At 39.0% G+C, this 24,108-nt stretch overlaps 1 protein-coding gene across 2 annotated transcripts; it reads right to left on the bottom strand.

Moving 5' to 3' along the window:
• Positions 1–739: 739 nt before the first annotated feature.
• Positions 740–8,006, bottom strand: susd4 (sushi domain containing 4). 2 transcript variants are annotated; one of them, XM_042742733.1, is made up of 9 exons: positions 7,854–8,006; positions 7,249–7,413; positions 5,602–5,805; positions 4,130–4,303; positions 3,811–3,993; positions 3,499–3,696; positions 2,330–2,474; positions 1,862–2,247; positions 740–1,749 (listed from the first exon to the last, which is right to left on the bottom strand). In XM_042742733.1, exons 2-9 carry the CDS (start codon positions 7,376–7,378, stop codon positions 1,712–1,714), a joined length of 1,458 nt encoding a protein of 485 aa, XP_042598667.1. In that variant the 5' UTR covers positions 7,379–7,413; positions 7,854–8,006; the 3' UTR covers positions 740–1,711. The 2 variants fall into 2 exon arrangements, with proteins under 2 accessions (XP_042598667.1, XP_042598666.1); XM_042742732.1 differs by having other exon boundaries at positions 7,839–7,994.
• Positions 8,007–24,108: the final 16,102 nt, after the last annotated feature.

Genomic DNA, 24,108 nt, shown 5'->3' with positions numbered 1-24,108 from the left:
CTATCATATTTTTGTTTAATTTTTTTCCCGATAAACTTCTGGTTCTGTATTAAACTTGCGTCTAAAAAAAACCCGCTGATTTACAAAACTTGCCGGAATTAATTTTATGGATTTTTTTTTTTTTTTTTTTTTTTTTTTTCAAGGCTGTTAGTATATTAATTTATTATATAACCTTTAATGAAACAGATGTCAGGTACTAGAACTTATCAACACAGCCTACTTTCAACAACATCAGTAAAACGAATAAATCAAGTACAGAGCCATCCTTGACAGATACACCTGAAATTACATTTAATTACACTTTACCTTTATATTACTGTGTTTTAAATGAGTGTGTGTAACTAATTCTGTTAATAACTGAAGCTTATGTCCCTGAAAACAAACTCATGTGTGACATCTAGTGGAAAAAAAAATAAGACGCAGAAAGGTCCTAAATAAATAAATAAATAAATAAATAATAATAAAAACTATTAATCACTATTGATTAACGCGTCTAGTTTAAGTATAATAAAATATGATAAAAACTATTTTAAAAAATAAATAAAATCTATATACTGAAAAATACTACCGCAATAAGATTTTTGTCCCTACCTGTAACATAAAGAAAAATGCATCTTTTTAATGGCCAAAAACTATAAATGACTATTATAGATATTGGCCGTTAAACTAAATATTTATTTAATATCATTTCACCATCTTGACCTTTTAAAATTATAAGCAGAGTGTTTTTTAACAGGTATAACAGGTAGCTATCCAAATTCTTGCTTGCTTAGTTGGCTAACTTTCAAAGCTGCACAATGTTATTGTGTAGGCTAATGTCTTTAGAAGAAAGTCTGTATCACAGATGCATAAGCCATCTGTTGCTCTTCAATGACAGGCACATTGAAAGATAGCTTTCAGTTTATGACATTCCTCATAATCCATCTATAAGCAGCGATCCAGCCACATGAACTGGAAAGAGTCTAATGTGCTGCTGCACCTAAAGAGACTTCTCATTCTGTATTTTATCTGCCTCTAAGAAATTTAAATGTAAATGCTACTTTTATCTGCCCATGTTAGCAGTGTTTTTTCTTCCCCTTTTTCAAATCAATTTAAAAAGACATCTTGTTAGAGCTGTGCTCTAAACTATATTTGTGGTCTGTTAAAATTAAACTTGCTTATATGTGTGTTATAAACCAATATAGTCCAACTTTGCAGGCTATGTTGTCAGCTTGTCATAATGTATGCAGTTCACCTGCCTTGGGCTTGTTCCTAGTTCACCTGGATGAATGCACTTAACCGAAATCAAAGTAAACCCAAATATAAAGTTAACATATTATTTATTTAAGAAATATTCATCGTTACAGTCCATACCATTTGAAAGCTGGCCAGAATGCAGCGCAGTTGCCAAGTGAAAGTCACAAGAAAAATAATTTATAATACTTGTGTTATGTATTGTGGGAGAGTTAAATTAACAATATGCTATGGTCTAAGGCATAGTTCCTTCATGAACATGAAATGGGAATTTATTTAGTTTTGATTATTATTATTATTTTTTTTTATTGCCTATCTTTACCTGCTGTGCTCTTCATTAAATATGTGTGCAATAATTCCTTATGAGCAGTAATTTGGCCTGTGCCATGTTGTTCAACAAAATCAGAAATGAACAATGAAATAATCAACAGTGGAGTGAAACAATCTCAAGTGTCCCATTTTCAGTTAAAGGTAACAATCAGTAGTCCGCTTCACCATCCTCCACGAGAGGAATTTCTGGAAATTCAAAGCAATACATTGGTAAGTGTCCCTGAATTCAAATGTTACCAATAATATGATAAAACAGTGTGTGTTTCTACCAGTAGGTGGCAGCAGCCTACAGCCTTACCATCTGCAATGTCTATGCTGGGGCTTGTGGAGGCGGTCTCCTCCATAGAGGTGATGGCATTGGTTTTCTCAGACATGTTATTGAGGCCACCAGCACGGGAAGAAGATGGCTGTATGCCTTGAAGACATTCTGATGTGTCCGAGATGCTATCACAGGTCTCAGCCTCTCCAGTGTCCGACGGCACACCATTATGACTCCCTGTATGCCCAGGATATGAAGGTGGGTTTTGTTCTTCTGAATGCTGTGAGCTCCCCACACCAATAGGGGACAGATCGTTTGGGGGCTGACTGTAGGTACCACTAACAGCCTCTTCATAAGAGGGAAGTGGTACAGCAACACCATCTATAACCAAGATGTTAGGATCACGGCTTTCATCTTGCTCTTCACTGAAAAAGCAAGAAATATGTTTAAAATGAGTAACTAAAGAGAAGATCAGACTACACTGAATGATTATAATGTCGGCCGCACCTTGGACTTTGCTGGGATTTGCATTTGAAGTGGAATATCTTGCCTGTGATCACCAAGAGCAGAGCTAGCAGCACACTAGTGGCTGTACAAGCCACTACTTTCCATGTGGTTAGTACAGAGTCTTGAAAACCAGGCCAGGTTGTCTCTATGGGAATAAAGCTCTGCTTGTTAACTTGTATAGCCAAGTATAACATTCTGTTTAAGATAGGAGATATGAATCTTAACTGTTTTAATACGAAGGAATCAAATTATTTTATACATTTATCTTACTGACTCCAACACTTTTAGAAAAAGTATATATAATATACATAAAAAATAAAAATGTATACAGAAGAGTTTTCAATGTTTTTCAAAGACTCTTATGCTTAACAGGACTACATTTATTTAATCAAAAAAGTAAAAACAGTAATACTGTGAAATACCATTGCAAATAAAAAACAGTTTTATATTTTTATATATATGTTATAATGTAATATATTTCTGTGATGCAAAGCTGAATTTTCATCAGGCATTACTTCAGGCTTCTGTGTCACTTGATCCTTTAGAAATCATTCTAATATGCTGATTTGGTGCTCAGAAAACATTATTATCAATGCTAAAAACAGTTGAATATTTTTGTGGTGCATTGTTTTCAGGATTTTTGATTGAAGTTTAAGAGATTAGAATTTATTTATCTATTTGAAATATAAATATTTTGTAATAATGTTAAAAAAAAATCAATTTAATTGTGTGTGTGTGTGTGTGTATATATATATATATATATATATTCCGGAGAGAGAGAGAGAGAGAGTCACTTGTGCGACTATAAAACTGGCACACGGGAAACACGTCTTCATCTTTTTTTTCGGCTTCACTGACTGTTTTTGTTTGAGAGAATATAGAGCGAGAGAGAGAGAGAGACCATGAGTGTGCAAAAAACTAAATAAGGTCAGTAAATAGGTAAATTTTTATAGGTTCATTATGTGATACCAGAAAATGACATTAATTATTTATATAAATATAAATTAAATAGTATATGCATATTTGACTGGGGTATCAATTTCATTATTAAAAATTATTATAATTATTTCTCATTGCACATTCCTTGCACTAATGTGCAAGGTTAATCTGATTATGATATTATCAAATTGTTTGTAATCTGTTACTGAAAGGAATGCAGGCTAATTTACCATCTTTGATGCAGTAAAACTGCATTTGTGGAAACCATTGTCCGTACTGGCAGGTGATGTACTTGTAGTCATTCGCTAAAGAGTAGCCAGGATAACAGTAGTATTCTACGACCGTCCCATGAATGTAGCGGTCACATGGCTGTGGGTGGCACATGTAATCTCCATGTTCTATCATCGGGGGTAAAGAGCATGCTGTAAAACATCAGAGACACAGAAAAAGACATCTTAATCAGATTTCATTGTAAGAGAGAAAGACATCTTAATCAGATTTATATTTTTGTTTTTATGAGTCCCAGACCACATTTTAATATGCATCAAGGCACCGGGGTGGCGTGTTCGACCAGATGAGGTTATACATGCATTCCAGAAGTTTAGGTCCTTCCAACTTGTAACCAGGAAAACACTGGTAGTGGACCACAGTCCCAACAGGCACAGAGAACTCTGTTTCTGAGATGTTCATGTAACTGTGTGGAGGTATCAGCGGCCGGAGGCAGCCTGTGGAGACAGAGGACAGTGCATGAAACCCTCTCTAGATGTAAACTATCCTCAAGAGTGTGGTGTTTATTGAATTACAGTCAGTTACCCAGTAGATTTGTTTTGAATAATTGGCAAAAAATGGCTTGCATCAAACCTTGACAGGTTGGCTGATTATCCCATGTCCCATCTGCCTGGCAGACTGATTCCATAGTTTCTGTGTCAGGGTATCGGATCTGAAATCCCTCATGACAGCTAATAATGAGGCTGTCACCAGGCCTGTACGTCTTATTTGTGACATCAGCATCCTCGATGAATGGAGGAAGACAATCTTTGAAAGACAGAGTAGCTACATAAAAAATGCTGCGACACTGTCATACAATTAGTTAAACAGTTGTTAAAGATTTAAAGAATTTAAACTTAACTGTGAAAATGCATCCAAACTTAAATTGTTGTATTTCATGAATTATTTGGAAGACCTAAGCTAAATCTCCTTTTAAAGAAAAAGTGTAAAAAGTTATAAAGTTTGTTTACTGTAAAAAAGTACTATACTGTATGTTTTTTTTTATTTAAAATAAATATTTTACCATATATTTTGGAATCTAGAATTGCTATAAAATCAAAGCCATGTGTCTAAATAAGTTATATTCCAAATTTGAAGTTGACATCACAAAAAATTGAGGTTCCTGATATTGTTTAGGCGTTATAGCAAAAATAGCCACATGGTGACACCCAAACTTCACTGATTTTTTTTATTTTATTTTTTGATGCAGTTCTTTCTGCCACAAATTTATAAATTTCTCTCTCATTATTACTTTTATCACAAAATAAGTACGAAATATGGAACATTGAGACTCAACAATTTATGTTTTGAAAAATATTAGAAAATGTTTTGATGATAAAATATTGCACTAAATTTGGTAATATGACACTTGACACCATCCACTAAGGGGAGGAGCCTGCTAAAAGGATTTAAAGGGATACTCCACCCCAAAATGAAAATTTTGTCATTAATCACTTACCCCCATGCCGTTTCAAACCCGTAAAAGCTTTGTTCCTCTTCGGAACACAATTTAAGATATTTTGGATGAAAACCTGGAGGCCTGTGACTGTCCCATAGACTGCCAAGTAAAAAACAGTGTCAAGGTCCATAAAGGATACGCTGTTTCTACATGTATTAAGCCTTGATTTGAAAGAAAACAGTGCATCCTTGTGGCGCGGATGATACAGAAGAGCATACGCAGCATACGGTGATATGGACAGACACAGAGGAGACAGTTGACAAAGGAATTGTTGAACAAAGTCGTTATTTTTGTTTTCTTCGCTTACAAAAAGTGTTCCCGTCGCTTCATATAACCCAGATTGCATGTCTGATGGCAGATGGAGTATTCTGACGACGACTTTCTTACCTTTTATGGACCTTGACACTGTTATTTACAGTCACAGTCTATGGGACAGTCACATCTTAAATTGTGTTCCGAAGACAATGAAGCTTTTACGGGTTTGGAACAACATGGGGGTAAGTGATTAATGACAACATTTTCATTTTGGGGTGAAGTATCCCTTTAAAGTACCATTCAATGCTAACAGGACACTGACAATTAAAAGGTTAAGATGGAGTAGCCTTACCTTCTGAAAGGCACACTGGTTTAAGGCTTGGTTTCCAGCCTACCGATCCATTATGGAAGCGCGTGCAGATAATCTTGGCTGGCCCCTTTAAGCTATAACCATCCACACAAGAGAATCTGGCCACCGAGTTTTCAAAGAACACACCACTGTTTGGAGTTCTGATTCCGTGCTCAGGAACACCAGGATCCTTGCAGAACTCCTCAACTGAAAGTACACAGGGAAAAACCAAATCATGCATTTAAGGCAAAGGTTGTGTCAATATCAGTGTTTAATATCTTGGTATCTGTAACTTGGTAGATCTTTGTTCCATGTCTCTCAAAACTGTAATTTGATGAGACGTCCCATTTTGGTGACTGCATTACATTAAATTTACAAGTGATTTTATAAACATAGGCAGTATATTAAATGCAAGCAAAATGTCTACTTAAATGTTAAACTTTGGAAAAATAAAATGTCAAAATATGGGTGAAATAATATTCCATTGTAATTCAGCATAACAGATATTTATGTAGATTCTGATCTGATTCTGATCTGTACATAGAATAAGTGATCAAACTATTTTTATATTATTTTTTATTATTATAAATGATTAAAAACTTCTTGACAAATGGGTAAAACCTAGTGGTTTGAAGGACAGTGCCTCTTAATTTTTTCTTTTTTTTAATGTTTGACAGTCCGTATTTCTGGCTGAGAACAAAAAAAGAAACAGCAAAAAATAAATAAATAAATATAGTCTTTAACACTTTTGATACATCTTTCTGAAGCATTTAAAATACTACTTGTTCAAAATAATTGTTAGGCCACCCATCATCCTCAAGTTATATTTAAGCATTTAATAAAAATGGTAAAAATACAGGAACAATTTAAACAGATGTGATAAAAAATAGAGAACATATCAATTATTATTATTATTACTATTATTATTATTATTAATGAACTTCTATAGGTATGAAAATTTTACAACAACACTCCCTGACTGGTCAGTCATGGCAGTTCTGCTTATTCAGATGATACCAGTTCAGTAACTTAACATGCATTATGATCACAAAATAATAATCAAATCCATAATCAAGATGGAAATTTGTTGTTTCTTTCTTGTTTTATTATTATTATTATTTCTATTTTTACATAAGGTCTTGCGACTACTATCACCTCAGGAGGGTGGTGAGCGCATGATAGTGATGTCACCCGTAGCTCATTTCTGTTGGGTGAAACTGTTACAACTCAGCCAGTGTTACAACACTCCCTGTAGTCTCTCCAACATCACACTCAGCATGGCATTTTCATTCTACGTCAAAACACTTTTCTGCTGAGATGTTGGTTTTACTCAGTGTTACATGAATGTCACCTTTATAAAATGTTATTATGGACTGGAGGTGTTTAGGGCCTATAGATGATGTCTGGAATTTTATGAGTGTGGTTCTTGCTTGTTTTAAATGTTCTGCTTAGTCATGACCAAAGGTTATTCTATATAGCCTACTGTAAAGCAGCATCGTCATGTCATGGAGGAACTGTTATGGCATAATGGAACAGAACCTCTAGAGAAGATTTCTTCAGCCAATTTCAGCGTACAATAACAAAGGAATTAAGCCCCACTTATTTCACATATTCGTATAAATGATAAAATTGCAGTTTTTATACTCTTACCTACTGTGTTAACCGGGAAGGCGGTGACCAGAAAAGGAAGGAGGAGGAGGATAATCGAGAGAGCAATCTGGCCGTAGACAGGATGTCCAAACGCAGATTTCTTGCCTCCTTTATCACCATGATGAAACATCTTTCACTGAATAAAATTCATCGGGTCACAATGCTCTGAAATTATGATGACAACGACAAAAAGCTAGGTAAAACGTGAAAATATTAAATCTATTGGGATTGCATCATGGATTTTCAACCCTGCAGAATCTCCTCGCCGACGCGCAGAACATGATGACCAGTAAATCCCCATATCAGTTCCTAAATACCAAAATAGTCTTTTCGGGAACGCGTCTATCGCATATCCAGCACGCATTATTATGCATTATTCAAATGACTTCGGCAGATCAGAGAAAAGGCTCGCGCAACATAACGATGCTGTCTAAATGTAAGATGATCAAGATGATGATGACAAATGCGTCATCCGCGTCACTGGTCTACCTTTCCCAGTTGAAAACCAAGGTCCACTGACGCTATGCTGCTGTTTTAAAAATAGTGTTCGCTGTTTTCTACACACACACGCGATTTCTTCTTAAACCTACCCACTAATGCCTTACGTTGAAAATCAGTCCTGCCGGCGTCTCTCTCTTCCTTAGAAGATAGTCGAGCTGATCCTGACAATAAATGGAATAATCGGTTGTGGATCCGTTCTTCATCGAAAACTGTTAAGTATTGAAAGCAAAATTATCCCGCCTGTGGTGCTAGGCTATCTCGTGATGTGTAGATGAATTATTATACAGGTCAAAGTACTAATGTACTAAAGTATTATGAGTAACAGGGAAACAGTGTTTTAAGACAGAGGAGTAATTGCCAAAAGCAAGCATAACAACACAAAAGCTATATATATATATATATATATATATATATATATATATATATATATATAGCCTATATACTGTATATGACAGAGTAACTGCCAAAAGCAAGCATATTAACATATAACTCTGACTTTCAAATTTTCCTATCAAAATTTCACGTGTAGGCCTAAATATTTGTATTAAAAAAATACAACAGTTGAAACAACAATTGAGAACGTTTTGTCCCTAGACAATGGAGCAGTCAACATTAAAAGTTACAGTATGTTTGTCCACCAACTGCTTAAAGTACAGTAGCATATACAGTGCATCTCATCCTCATGGACTGAACCAGATTTGCCTCTTCTTGCCGTAAAACAGGGTTCCTCAAATCTGGACCATGAGATCCACTTACCTGCAGAGTTTAACTCTGATCCCTGCAGCACTGTCTGAGGCCTCATACAGACATTGCACTTTTGTTGCTCTGGCCACATCTACAGGCCTCCCTGCAGCAGGAATATGGCATGTTCATGAACGTAATCAGAAACCCTGGGCATCTCTTCTGGTGTTTTCAGAGGCAGTAGAAAGGTCTCTTTAATGTTCTTATGTCTGTGACTTGCCGCCTGTAAACAGTAAGCGTCTTAAGGACTGTTCCACAGGTGCAGGTGCATGGCTGACCAAACAAATGTGAAAAACATATTTTAAACTCTTTCCAATAAAAATATGTAAAGTTTATTTGTATTTTACAAAATGAACTTCAAAATACAATATGCTGAAAAGGGGAAGTTTCTTTTTTATATTATTTATACACAAGTATATATGAGACAGAATGGGTCATTGACAAACATAAATACTGTGATTATTTAGGCTATTAGCGTATTAGAGATGTATATCTCACACAGATAACTAAAAAAGCATTCAGTGTTTAGTTGTAAACGTCATTAAGGTTGTTGACAGTTAACTAATGGCACCAAAAATAATTGTTTTGCATCAACTTCCCGTTTAAAAATACATCTTGTTTGTTTAGGGCACATACTATAACAATATAAAACAGCTGTTAGCAAAGATGTTTAACATGTCAAAGATTTTTTTATTATTATTTTTTATCTCATCCATTCAAGTCTGTAAAATTCAATAAATTGCTACTTGGAAATGTGTGTGTGTTTTCTGCACACACACAAAAAAAGAGTAACACCCAACATCCTGCACAAATATTTCGCCTAAAGGAACAGCATTAGTGCTGACATATCTCTTCATGTGGTCTTAAATGGAACCTGAATTTTCTATGACAATTATGAGCACTGCCAGATCAGTTTTTTTTTTTTTTTTTTTTTTTTTTTTTTTTTTTATAATAATTTATGTTTTTTATATAGTGATATTTTGAGATTTTTATGTTTTTAAAAAGTTTTGATATAAAATTTTTTTTATTTTCAAAGGGACAAGGGTCATATAACAAACTCAATACAAACAAAGTATCACATAGAAAATACAAAAAGATAAAGTAAAAACACAGCCCAACATGCTTCTTAAATTCCGTACATAAAATTCTCAAAAAAAATAACACACACACATATATATATATATATATATATACATATATATATATACACATATACATACATACATACATATACATATACACACACACACACACACACACACACTATATAAAAACACACTAAAAACACACACTAAAAAAGTAGTGTAATTCTTCACAGAACGCAGCATATGTATTCACAGAGAAATTATGTATATATATTTATAGAAAGAAACCCCTTATGTAGGCTAGTAGTTATTTACTTAGACACACTTTCTTCATAATCTGGTGGATTGCATTCCTGTACAGTTGCTTTACGACCGCGCAAATAAAGCACAAATACTAATAGAGCAAAAACAGCCACTATTAGGAATATTATCAGCCCAGCATACTCTCCTGGTGTCGACAGTGCCCCACTTGCTATATAATTCGGTGACAGTTTTGCTAATACTTGACCATTATAAAGACGAAGAGTGCATTCAGTTCCATTAACGAGGACGAACGGCTCGTAACAAGCACATCTATAAGTTCCTATCGTATTTAGGCACTTGTGTGCGCAGCCGTGATTTGATTCACATTCATCAATATCTTCGCAGGTTTGGTTGATTCTAATAAAACCAACCGGGCACCAACACGACTTCACTTCCAACGAATCATAATAACATAACGCTTCACAAACTGTCGTTGCGCAATAGAAATCACAGCGGCGTGGATCTCGTGCATTTGGACGGAACCGTCCCATACACGAACACCTATATCCGGTTTCCACAGGCGTGCATTTATGTTCACAGGGTGCAAGCATACACTGCGCTTTATCCAAAACGACGGCATTTCCTTTGCAAATATCTCCTTGAGAGTCCTCGCACAAAAACCCATCGAGTTTGTCCGTGCATGGTCTCGGCGTCCGCATTCCGTCGCTGGAGACAGACACGCAGAGTGGGACGCACGACGTTTCTTCGGTCTCCAAGTTGGTGAATTCCGTGATCCGTTCGCGTAATGTGCTCGTATTATTTAAACACTTGTCGCTTGGGAGACGGAGTCCGGTCCAAAAGTATCCGATCAGGTTTTTAAGGAGATAGCCGACAACTTCATCTGATGCATTTGACTGGATAGGCCTAAATAACTGACCGCCCTGTTCTCTGCAATTCCGCTGAGCCGTTTGAAAGTCCACTGACATTTGGTAAATGTTTGCACAGTGTTTCAGATTTCTTGAACAAGCACAGCTATAAACCATTACAGCGCACGACGAAATTATCATGATGAACGAAATCGTTTGTTTATGAGAATCCATACTATTATATTTTAAGTGGTAGCTACAGCAACTTGAGCTGCATGAGGATATGGCGTTCAAAGCTTTAAATATTTCTACAGTTTGAAACCCCATTCCGGAGATAAAAGTTGGCCTAAACATAGGAAGGAAACCCCGCCTGAGGGAGCCAAGAAATACTCCAGAGTTACTGATCACAGTTTGTTCTGATAAATGTGATGCACGCACTGCGCGTTCTCTGAAACGCACAATAATCTTGACGAAAATGACGCATGAAAAGTATTTTAAATGGTTGTGGTCCTAAGAGTTTAACGTTCACTGTTAATTATTCATTCTTTCTTTCTTTCTTTACTCATTCATTCACGCACAGCCACGACCCAACGAGTTTAGATTCAACCCTAATTTAACACATCAGAACCAGCTAATCAAGGTTTTCAGGATTAGCCTAGTTGATTATTAGATGCAGGTGGGTTTGATTGGAGGGTTAAAAACTCTGCCTCAATAAATCTTTAGATCGGCACAAACTAGTTCAGTTAAGCTTTATTTATTCTACCAAAATGTACACAGATTATTTTTTATTATTTTTTTTTATTATTATTTTTACAACAATAGTACACTGTGAATTAAACAGAATGAAAAAAAAAAATTGAATATAAGAAGTTTGTGAAAAGGGGCCTGCCCTGTTGAAAAAAACCATCATACAGTATGCTGGTTAGGTATGTTTTGATGCTGGTTTATGCCAGCAAAGGACCAGCATAAACCAGCATCCCAGCATCAAAACATACCTAACAAGCATATGCTGTTTTTTTCAGCAGGGCGTTCATCGCTAGCTCAGTTAGCTGGATTTGATTGTTGATGATTTGGCATGATCTTGGACTTGCTGTCATAGCAACAGGTCCGTAAACTTAAACCTGCTCAGGAGCAGGGCTGTGTTCAGCCTTGACAAAACGGTGCAAAACGTTTTTTAAACGGAAATGGTTGTGCATTGAACACCCTGTTCTGATTACGCAAGAGTTGCAACTATGGCATCTGAGAAGGCCATTCTTTGTGTTATTTTTGAAGAATTTTCGGAGCCTGATGAAATCGGTATAAATGCGCTTTTAATACTGCAAAATACGCTCGATGTTACAGTCACTGCCGTCCAGAATAAAAGAGAATCATCCCAATCATTATTGCTGATCACTGTCTGTGCTATGATATTGTAATATTTACCATTATATAATCAGGAGTATAGAAAAGAAAGTGTTATGAAAGTGTCACTCCACAATACAATATATGTGTAGTATATTTATGTTACATTAATCAGTGTCTAGCACACCTTCCTAAGGAAAGGATATGGACCAGAAGACATATTTAGACAGACTTAAAGAAGTTCCAGGTCTATACTTGTGCTCTTATTATATCAGTTATTTTGCCTTTAATGTAAATAAACATGTGCAAACAATATACTTGCTCTTGTGAACTTATTTTGATGTTAATTACATTGTGCAATCTGTCTCTTTAATACCACGTGCTTCATAATTGTATTAGTCTTACACATGCTATACAGATAATCGTGCATTAATATGTGTGATGACAGCTATTAGTGGCTTGATGGAGCGCAGATAGCATGATCTTGACCCTTTTTTACATTTAACATTTTTACATATATTAACAATATTATTATTTATTTTAATAGTAATTGGCGGCCCACCTGCAATACCATCGCGACCCACTAGGGGGCCGCGACCCACAGGTTGAAAACCACTGGCCTACACAATACAAAATGTGTACGTATACAGCTAAACGCGTCTACGTGTGGACGGGGCCATAATCCCTTTTAAACCAACCCATGAATGTGCAGTTATCTCAGATAACTCAATCCAGCCTTACTAATCAGTAAAAACAAGTGCGTTTGAAGAACTGAATATTAGCCAGATCCTAATTAGCGCGATGATATCGTCTCTGATGCAAAGCGACTTAAGAAGAACTTAACCCAGGTCTTAGTGTTTTTGAAAGTTGCTATTTTGAGCATTTGTTTCGTTTGTGATTTGTAGAGGATTAAAAATAATAATACAGCATTTCAGTGTTGTTCAACATTACATTTTAATGCTATGATATTGGTGTAATGGTCTAAACTCACGTGGAGCAGCAGCATTTACTGTGAGCCGCTCTGAGAAACTTGTTGTGCTTAAAGGCATCAGTAGCTTAAGAGACCTCTGTAATGTAGTCCACAGGCCACACACACACACACACACACACACACACACACACACACACACACACAAACTTACTTTCTCACCCAAACTTACTTTCTCACACACATAAGTTTGACTGTTTCTGTTAGGACGTTTCAAATGTTATACCTGCTCTGTAGTATTCTCTTTTGGATTATAAGTAAATGTTCTTACAACACTATTAATGTGTATGTGTCCTCTATACTTCTATGGCTCTCAATAGATTCACTGTTTGGAGCTGGGTTAATACTCCTTGACAAGTTCTGTTGCTACTTTCTGATTACGTTTCTGGCTACATTTAAAAACAAAAAAATATTGATCATTCAATAATTGTTGAAAAGCTAAAATGTTTGTTTTCAACTTCCAAATAGGTGTCCAATGACTGATAAACAAATGTTTGATTGCTGAATATTGTACCCTAATTGAAGTAGCTGTTTAGTAGGATCATGATTTTGCATACCATTGCATACCTGACATATAATATATTATAATATTTATGATTAACATTCAAATGATTAATTAGTTAGAAACTTGTGCCATCTTCTTATTGATTACTTGTTTGTCATTGAGTCAGTGTTGCTGATGCAAAGTAGGCCCTATGTTACCAAACACCAAGTAACTAAATTAGGATACAATTATGAGTCATTCACAAACTGTTAAACATTAAACTGTTGGTTACTTTAAAACTAACCTTCATCTGGGAGATCACAGGGATATGTGAATATTTGATCTGTTAACTGGTTGCATATGGCAGATTTATTTCATGACTCGGCAGAGAAAAGCTGTTGCTATCAAACATTGTTTACTTAATCAACTGAGTCAGTGTAATGGTATAGGGATAGATCAAATAGGCCAATGGATGGAAGGTTTGCAAAGAAATTTCATGATCCCTTGTAAATGTATTTTTTTATATTTTTAAAATACAAAAATACAGTAGTTTATTTTGATACATGGTGTGGCTGCTGTATTTTGTAATTTATTTTAATACACTTAAAATGAAGGTATTTGGTATTTTATTTTAAAACACATTTTGATGTATCTTTGCCCCACCCTGCCATGTGGTAACATCGCTAACCTTTCATTTGGATTTAACGGTTTAAATAAGAACGGACCGTTGTATTTGACCTGGTTTCTCTAACACTTTTGGTTTGCACATGCCTTTGAAGATAAATCTACACATATAAAATGCGCTGTCTCTGCATGAGCCATCTGACCACATGAGATCATCTGACAGTGAAATCCACACACACCTTTTTTTTCTGTGCATGTGCTAAAAGGTTTATTTTTCCAGTTGGAATATTTGGAATCTGTCTGCTCTGAAGTCCATCTGAAGCTGTGTAAATCCTCTTTGAAATCAGTGCAGTGTATTTTCTGCAATGCAAGTCCGATCCAAAATTTAGAATTAAGGATGTTGAATTCCTCTGCTGCTAAAAATGCTGATTTGATGCTCTGAAGTTAATTTTCATTTCTCATAGTAACCAAATTGCCGCCATTATTGTTAATTGATAATGATTATTGATACATACTTCTGAAGCTTTTTCAAAACGTTTCTCCTCCAAATGCAGCGTAAGGAAGCCTCAGCGGTGCACTTTGTGCTCACTCGATCGGTCCCTCAAGCGACAAAACAGGACAACGTCAGAAACAGTACGCGCATCATCCTGTCAGTATCATTAATGTAAATACTGTAATAACAGCACAGAGTTCAGGGGTGGCAGAGACCAGCACACTCGGATGGCAGTTAACACACAATTCTTTATTAATTGTTAAAAACATAACACCATCTCGTAAAACACATTACCCCCTTTTCACTCGAAATTGGTCCACATGCAAAGCAGACGAGCTTACGTCAGGCGAGGAGGATACACAGGAAATCTTTATCAGTTGCATCCCTCGACAGACATAATCAGCCTCTCCAGTCTCTTTATTGCTTAAACAGTTACCGGTTGCATCGTTCAAGAGCTCTCCTAACCGGAAGTCGTATCTCTAAATGTCTAACACATTTACCCCACCACTGACTGTCTTTCTTCACTGCCGGAGATACTAATTATCCCGAGCGGCTGTCTAGCGTTTCCCCACAAGTGAGAGCTCCCCCGAATCGCTCTCGAACAGTACTCAAAAGATCCTTAAATAATCATCATCTCCTCCCACATCAGCTGTTAATTTAATTAAGCAACACCCATTTATTCAGATTAAGGGGGCATGTACATTAATCACACCTAAATTCCAATAATTTCCTTCTATTCATCACACTACCCCCCTCCCAGGTGAAAAGTACTCATCCTCGAGTCAAGCAGATAAATCATAGTCCAACAAAAGGGGCCGGTACCCTCCTGGCTCGCCATGAACGTCCCTCAGCAAATCTGTTATTTATCCCAGACCACGACTCACGGGCTACAGATTCAATAGGTACAGCCACACAAGAGCTGTCACCAGAAAGGGCTGCAGCCACATCCAATGAAGGGGCAGGCAACAGGGTGGAAACAGAAGGCATCACAGCATTCAGCCCAGGATCAGGGGGCAGAGCAGAGTCAGGAAGTAGTGTAGGGTCAGGATGCCATGCAGAGTCAGCCAGCAGTGCAGGGTCAGGATGCAGCGTACTCCTTTCCCCAGCCACAGCCGACATTCGATCCCTCTTAACACTCTGCAATTCCGGCCTTCCCGCAAATAAATTAAAAACATATGGCTTAAGACAATTAAAATGCACAACTCGCTCAAGCCCTTTTTCTTTTGGGGCTATTCGATACAAAACATCCATAACCCGCTCAATGACAACAAACGTTTGACTTTGGATGATAAGCTGTAGTTCTTGTTTAATGCATCTGCAGCAAGCCACACAACTCGGTAAATAACTTTGATTCAAAGTTTTGACCCTGATCCGAATGAATACTGCATGGGACCCCAAATCTACACACCCACTCCTGCACCAAAACTTTAGCTATGGATGCTGCTTCTTGATTTGGTAGCGTGACCGCTTCTGTTCACTTTGAGAAATAATCCCAGATTACTGGGACATACTTATTCTTCTCTCCAGTTAAAGGCAAAGGGCCCAAGATGTCTACTGCTACACGTTCAAAAAGCCAAGAAACAAAAGAGTGCTGCAAAGGGGCACGAACCTTCAGTGCTGAAGATTTACGAGATGCACATTCCGTACATTCCCTACACCACTTCTTTACATCCTCAAACCACCCGAGCCAATAGAATCGGTCTTTCACTTTTGCCTGTAATTTTTGTACACCTAGATGACCACCCGTAGCAGAGTTATGCAACATTTTCAAAACCTCTCGAACCATCACCTTCGGAAGGACCACCTGAATTTTTAATGCAGCATCTGTATTAAGAGGCGGTTTACGCACTAACCGGACTCGTTCAAACTCAAACTAATCCCACACGGGCAAAAAACCCTCTCACTTCCACTTTTGTCTGTGCTTCAGCACGCCCCTCCTCCCCCGCGACCACAGCTGTTCTACAATCTGTAAAACGGCATCCTTCTTCTGCGCCCCCAACAACTCATCCTCAATCTCCCCCGGAGGATCCATTTCACATACAGCACAAACAGAAGCACTAACCTCCAAACATGGATCTGAAAAATCGTCTCAGGTTACGAATGTAACCATGGTTCCCTGAGTAGGGAACGAGACACTGCGTCCTCTAGGGGTCGCTATGGGGAACACCTCGTCGTGACCCGTGTCTGAAGCATACAAATGAAAAAACACCAATGAGTTGGCCGGCGACAGCCTCTGACGTCACTACCGGTGCGACTATAAAACAGGCACCGGGAAAACACGTCATTCACTTCTTCGTCTGAAGCTTGCGTCCAAAGCATGGCAGGGAGCTAGAGGACGCAGTGTCTCGTTCCCTACTCAGGGAACCATGGTTACATTCGTAACCTGAGACGTTCCCTTTCAAGGGAACTTCGAACTGCGTCCTCTAGGGGTCGCTATGGGGAACAGTATACCCACGCCGCCATGCTGAGGGGAGTGCAGGCCAGAATCATGGCGGACACTAAGTACCAACTCTACCATTTCAATGGGAGTTGCCCCCGGGACGTTTAGACGGCTGTCTGTGACAATACCCCTTACGGCCAAAGGCCTAAGCTACATACCCAACTTAATAGTTAGGGCCTCGGCCCGGTGGTAGAGCTAAAGGCTTGGAATCAGGAAAGATTCCTTTAAAGGGATACGGCTAGGAACACAGGGGCTACAGCTTGCTTCCGCAAAAGCTTGCTGAAGGAGCTGTCTCAACAGATCTCCAGTAGCAACACCCTGTTTAGATTGGTATCCGAGGATACATGGGTGGAGTGGCGCCCAAGATGAACGGGGCTTTTACCAGCTCAAGAAAGGGCACGAAGCAACTCTGGGAAAAACAGTGAACTCAGTCTCATATGAGAGGAGAACTCCTGAATCCAGAGTAGCACGCTCATAGGCGACCCTTCTTGGAAAAGGGGAGCGCTGCTAAACTACCACGAGAATCGCCCGAATAGCCCCTCATGTTGAGGGAAGCGATGCTTGAAGTGTATAAACAAATACACTGGCTGAATGGAGCCCCAAGGAACCAAGGTCTAATCATCTCAAGAAAGGGAACGAGGCAAAGCGCGTAACCCTTACCATACAGGATTTCAGAAAGTGCGCAGAGTCTTGCGTGCACACTTACCAATACGTGGATTTTTAGAAAGTGCGCAAAGTGTTCACGTGCACACTGACCACCATGTGGTTTTCAGAAAGTACACAGAGCTTAGCGTGTGTACCTAAAGGTTCCTAAGCATCGCAGAGGCGCTGAACCGCACGGGAGAGGCAAGCTCGAATTTTATAAACCTCTAGCGAGGGGAGCATCACCTGAGGCAGCATATACAAGAAGACTTCTGTAACTGCCACCTTCACTTCCCGCTGGATGCGACAGCACCTAAGCGGCCAGAAGACCCCTCAGGGTGACCTGGCCGGACATCCATGAAATTCCCTGCAGTGCTGTGCCAGGCCTGATGATCAAGGAGGCTCCCGCAGAAACCTGTGATCTCAGCCGCCTAATACCGGAACATGAAGCCGGATGGCTGGTGCTGACGAGTGTTTAGTAAACACTGTAACTGAGCACTGCAAAGGAAACTCACAGAGTTTATTAGTAGACACATAACCACCAGCAATTTACACATAAGTATATACAGAAAGGGTCCTTAGGTTCTGCTTACCCCCTTATGACCCACCATTCCTCTTAACCCTGCCCGCAGGTGGGGGAGGAGTGCGAGTCGCGACACTAGCCTTCTGTGCCCGTCTTTGATCCTCAGATCGAGACAGGCCAGGACCCCTATGTTGTTCGGGCTCAGACCTGGACCTTCGTGGAACGAAGGATCTGAAAGCAGCGGAGTGCGCCTTCGTCTCCCCGAACTTCTCGATCACCTGCTCAACGGAAATACCATAAAGTTCAGAAGGCGAAACCTGAGCATCGAGAAGAAAGCCTTATCTTTTTTCCCGATGTCTGCCAGGTTCATCCACAGAAGTTTCTCCGCCACCACCATGGCCACCATAGTCCTGCGCTTGGCAGAGGTGGCCTGCTTGGTAGCCCGGAGAGAGGCCTGTGGTGCGGCGCAGCTCGGCTATCTGATCAGGAAAAAGGCCTTCGCCTCTATCCAGGTCTCTTAGCAGATCAGTCTGATATGCTTGAAGCATTTATTTTATAATAAAGCCACAGCCTGACCTGCTGCTGCGTATGCCTTGCCATTTAAGCAGGATGCATTGCTTGAAGGGCTTAGATGGCAAGGAGGGAGATTAAGAGAGGATGTCTCCCCCGCAGAATGAAAGCTCTTTCTGCAGGGGGCATCCTCTCATAGCCGTTTTCGTGCATCGCCTCGATGTCGGCAAAACTCTTATGCTGAAACCGATGGATGCGAGAAGGAAAACGGCCTCTTTCATTTCCTTTCGATCTCTGTATGGAGATCAGGCAGAAATGGAAGGCTCACCTGAGCTGGAGGGCTATGGTCGGAAAGATAACACTCATCGAGGCGCGATCCATAAACTCCAACAGCTCTACATACGCAGGGCAGGACAATTGAGAAGGCTCAGCCTCAGCTTCTTCACCATCCTCAAATATCTCCTGCTTTTCCTGGGTACAAACCCAGCAGAGCACTAACCTCAGTATCAGAAAGTGTTAAAGATATAACATCATCCTCCCGAGGCTCTCTATCGTCCGCCGCCATTTTGAGCGCGAAAGGGAAAGTCCCTTTTTAAACCATTCAGACAGATCCACCTGAAATTCTCACGAGCTCATTCTCCTCCGTGCCTCAGCAGCGGCGAGTCCTGAACCGCGGGAAGCAGATGGCTGCCTTTTTTTTTTTTTTTTTGGAAAGAGAGACAAACGAGAGCGGAGCTTTTTCCTTGAAAAAAACGCTCGCAATGCACGCAGACTGCCTCCTCAAAGACATTGCGTGCGTGCTCTTTACCCAAACAAATCACGTAAAGATCGTGTGTGTCATCGGGTGTCAAATAACGCCGACACGGTTGCATACATTGTCTAAACGCTTGCTAGTAATCGCCATGATAGACAGAGAAAGAGCGCTCTTACCGGTTCTTTCAGATGCATGCTTCAAAACAAAACAGTCAGTGAAGACGAAGAAGAGAATGACGTGTTTTCCCGGTGCCTGTTTTATAGTCGCACCGGTAGTGATGTCAGAGGCTGTCGCCGGCCAATTCGTTGGTGTTTTTTCATTTGTATGCTTCAGACACGGGTCACGACGAGGTGTTCCCCATAGCGACCCCTAGAGGACACAGTTCGAAGTTCCCTTGAAAGGGAACTTCACATTTGGCACCAAATGATGGCAAGCATGAAAGCGCATCCGCATTAACATGCTTTTTCCCGGGGCGGTGCACAATTTTATATTGAAAACTGGCCAACTGTTCAACCCATCTAGCCAGCTGTCCTTCCAGCCCCTAAAAATTATGAAGCCACCTTAAGGAGCTATGGTCAGTACGCAATATAAGTTCTTTCCCAAGCAGATAATGACAATGACAGTGACGTGACATACTCGGAATTCGTGCTCTGCATTTAACCCATCCAAAGTGCACACACACAGCAGTGAACACACACCCGGAGCAGTGGGTAGCCATTTATGCTGTGGTGCCCGGGGAGCAGTTGGGGGTTCGGTGCCTTGCTCAAGGGCACCTCAGTCGTGGTATTGAAGGTGGGGAGATCGTTGTACATTCACTCCCCCCACCTACAATTCCTGCCGGCCCGAGACTCGAACTCACAACCATTGGATTGCAAGTCCAACACTCTAACTGTTAGGCCACGACTTCCTTAATGCTTGAAGTATTTAGTAAATAATACCAAACTAAGCAACTCCTTTGGCTGAGCTCCAGGGGCCTTTTTCGAGCGATGCATGGCCCAGGTGGGCTCACCCTCTCGGGCATGAGAGTAAGATGGCGCCCCCTACTCCGGTTCTCCGGAACCTGGATGGCTGGCATACCTGCGTTCTTGTTTCGTTAAAGCTCGACTAACATATGCCACAACCCGCTCCAAGCCATCCACCTCTTGTGACAAAACTGCACCGATGCCCACATCACTCGCATCAGTGTCTAAAATGAATGCCTTATGCGGGTCAGGATACGCAAGAACTGGAGCTGTCACAAGGGCTGTTTTAAGCTGTAAAAACGCCCACTGGCACTCACCATCCCATTTAAATTTCCGACCTTTCTCCATGAGGTGATGTAATAGTCACGCAATTTCAGTGAACCCCTCAATAAATTACCGATAATAAGATGCCAACCTCATAAAACTTTGAACTTCAGTTTGATTCTTTGGTACAGGCCATTGTCTCACCGCATCTATTTTAACTGGGTCTGCTTGTATTCCATCAGCCGATATAATGTGCCCCAAATAACGGACCTGAGTGGCAAACAATGCGCATTCAGATGGTTTAACCTTCAGGTTCACATGGCGTAAGCTTTTTTTTATTAAAGTGGAAATCAGTTTACTAAATAATAAACTTGACTGACTGCTACTTTAAAGGGATATTATTTGTGTTGTTTATTATTTATTTTTTTTTTGTATTATATTATATTGTGGTATTACTTGCACGTCAGTTGAGTTTGTGGCAAAACCTTTTTCAGTGTTTACATGTTGTTTATACCTGCATAAGATTTATTAAAATAGATGTTTAAAGTACAATTTGAATTTTTTGCATTTTGTTATTTTCAGTTGAATAAAAGAACATTTTTTCCTATATTTTTCATCATGTCTCATCTCGTCTCATGGGATAAATGTCTTGTCACACCCCTAGTAGTTATACATGTTCTGCATTTCTGTTTTGAGCTGCGCGCGCTGAAGATGACCAGTAGAATGAAGCAGCAGGTTTTTAATCAGTGGGATTTAACTCATCATTTATCTCATAGAATACGCTTTGTTATTTATACAACATAATGTTAATATTACGACTTAGGCTAACGTTATCTGCACAAAATGCCCAGAATGCATGAACGTGTCTGTGAGGCTCTGAATGAACCAGTTCTATGTGAAATCAGACATTTGAGCACCCCCATATAGCCAAAATGGTATGATCGTAACACCCCGCGAATATTCGACTGTGAGATTGGTAGTCCAATCGGGCTCCTTATATCGAAGCATCGAATCATCGACTATTTGGGGTCACCCCTATACTGTGAATAATGTTGTAGTGATATTGGTAATGTTTTTCTATTGCATATGTTTTTGATGAATTACTTTACTGATCTCATATAACAAAATAATATGAAACAAAATGACTTGTGAAATACCAAAACATGTAAAAGGATAACATACAAAAATATGAACTAAATGTTTGAAACCAACATATAAAACCATTGTTAGTATTTACAGTCCTACTGACAAGTAGCCCCAAACAGAGACTGAAGGCAGACTACTTGGCCACAAAAAAATAGTTGTTTTCTTCCCCTGTATTTTACATGGAAACAAACCTACAACATGTCTTGCCATTGTGTCTGTTACCGGCCAGTTGCTGATAAAGCTAGCTAAGTATCACATCCTGTTTTTGTGTTGAGCACGACAACGCATGTGTTTGAATGGCAGGAAATGACCTAAGACACCATTCCAGTGGGCCGTTTAAACCCAATGTAAAGGAGAGCAGACGAGAGGACAATCCTGCCAGGATAGGTGGAGCCAGAATTGCTCCTTTTTGTTTTTGTTTTACGTCATAATGGAGGAGACGGTGATATACCTCAGGCTTAGCCAAGACCGAGGCCAGGTAAGTTACACTGGTTTGCTGCATCCTTTGTCGGATTACAACTTTAAATGAAGGACTTGGCTTGGAGCTTACTTGAATAATGTAATGATACATATGAAAAACTACAAAATACACACACACATAGCAGTTCAAATGCTGACTTATATCTTACAAAGGTGCGATTTTATATACTTTATAGTCTTGACTATGGTGATCGTATGTAGACAGGTTAGCAAAAATAAAACTGAATAAAAAATAGAGCATAGTACAGCTCAATGTTTAGTGGCAGCTGTCACAGTTGAACAGTGCTCTGTTTGACCGGTCCTTCAGATTCAGCCTTTGATATAGTTAGCAAAATGTGTTAATATTCTGACAAAATGTTGATACTTTTATTTTTAAAATAATCAGAGGTGGACTGGAAGGAAGTACATTTGTTAAGTATTCTCGAACAAATATGAAGTACTAAGTTTTTTTTTTTTTCTCGCAGACAGCAACACTAAAAATATGGTCTTTTACAACATGATGCATTGTTGTAGATTAAACAGTAGGCTATTTAGCAGGCAACTTTAAATTTAATAACCTTGAACATATTCAGAAGTAAAAATGCAACATACACATCAGTGCAGCAGTAATATTAATGTAAAACCATCCTGACGAATTCTTTTTCAGAACAATACTGTATACTTTACTTTTACCCTCAATACCTTAAGTATATTAGAGTATGCAAAGATAATACTTTTACTTAAAGGATAGTTCAGCCAAAAATGAAAATTCTGTAATCATTTACTCACCCTTAAGTTGTTCCAGTTTTGGAATTTTCATTTTTGGGTGAACTATCCCTTTAGATAAGGTTTTAAATATGACAAGTATTTTTTCCCCAATGTGGTAGCCTATTCGTAGTTACTGAAAGTAGTTTACTTAAGTAACTTTATATTTCTTCTACTAGTTACTTTGTAATAGCTCTAAACTGTTTCTCTTTTCCTTCTTTCCCTAAATCAGACCAGACCCCTGTACTGCAGGATAAAGCTGAATGTGCCAGCGCTGGACAGGTTTTTAATGGTTTTGGGCTGAGCAGGGAGGCCCTGACAGTGCTGCTGGATCTTCTGAGAAGGGCCCCAATCCAGACCCTGGTGTTTCTCTTCTGTCTGCTAGTGGTACATCATACAGAGTGGTCTCTAGAGAGTTTGACATGTGCCTCGTTCCACTGTCACCGCTTTATCCTCCGAGTCGCTGAGGAGGTGCTGGCCATTCACCAAGAGATTCACCTCCTGAAGACCCCAGAACACAAGCAGGGCTGGGCTCAAAACTGATGTTGTTTTTGTGATGTTAAACCTAAGCTATGTTGTAAATAGTTGTAAAAAGTACTTTCAGTAATGTATTGAACTTTTTTTTTATGTGTAAAAAATTTATTTACAGGACACAAAATAAACGTATGGAAAAATGTTTTGTAAGCTGCATTAAAAAATGAAAATTGTACATAATTACTTCCCTTTTATTTACACTTGTGAATATGCAAAACAAAGATAAAAAAATGTACAGAAAGTAGTCATTTACAAAAAAATTACAAAAATGAATAATGTATACAGCTTATTCCGGTTCTGTAATCAGTGGTAAATTTCTACACATGCATGCTTTCACGTGGAGAAGCATTTACTACAATAATAAGTTGTTGTTCACTGATCGATCACATTTTGCGTATGTTTTGCGCTGCTTGTCAGTGGGCTCTGTGTAGTAAATATTGTGCTGATATTTATCGTGCATCCCTATATATATATATATATATATAGGGATGCATA

Source organism: Cyprinus carpio, chromosome B17 (genome assembly GCF_018340385.1).
Source record: "Cyprinus carpio isolate SPL01 chromosome B17, ASM1834038v1, whole genome shotgun sequence".
Classification (NCBI taxonomy): domain Eukaryota; kingdom Metazoa; phylum Chordata; class Actinopteri; order Cypriniformes; family Cyprinidae; genus Cyprinus; species Cyprinus carpio.
Note: the sequence above shows the minus strand (reverse complement) of the source record. Positions and strands in the feature narration are given on the sequence as shown.

What these genes read in the sequence shown, in the direction of transcription:
- susd4 (XM_042742733.1), bottom strand. Translation starts at nt 7,378, where the DNA reads ATGTTTCATCATGGTGATAAAGGAGGCAAGAAATCTGCGTTTGGACAT. An exon ending in TAATCAGCCAACCTGTCAAG is followed by an intron (nt 3,994 to 4,129) that starts GTTTGATGCAAG and finishes CTGTCTCCACAG; the next exon opens with GCTGCCTCCGGCCGCTGATA. An exon ending in GTTTTACTGCATCAAAGATG is followed by an intron (nt 2,475 to 3,498) that starts GTAAATTAGCCT and finishes TTATTCCCATAG; the next exon opens with AGACAACCTGGCCTGGTTTT.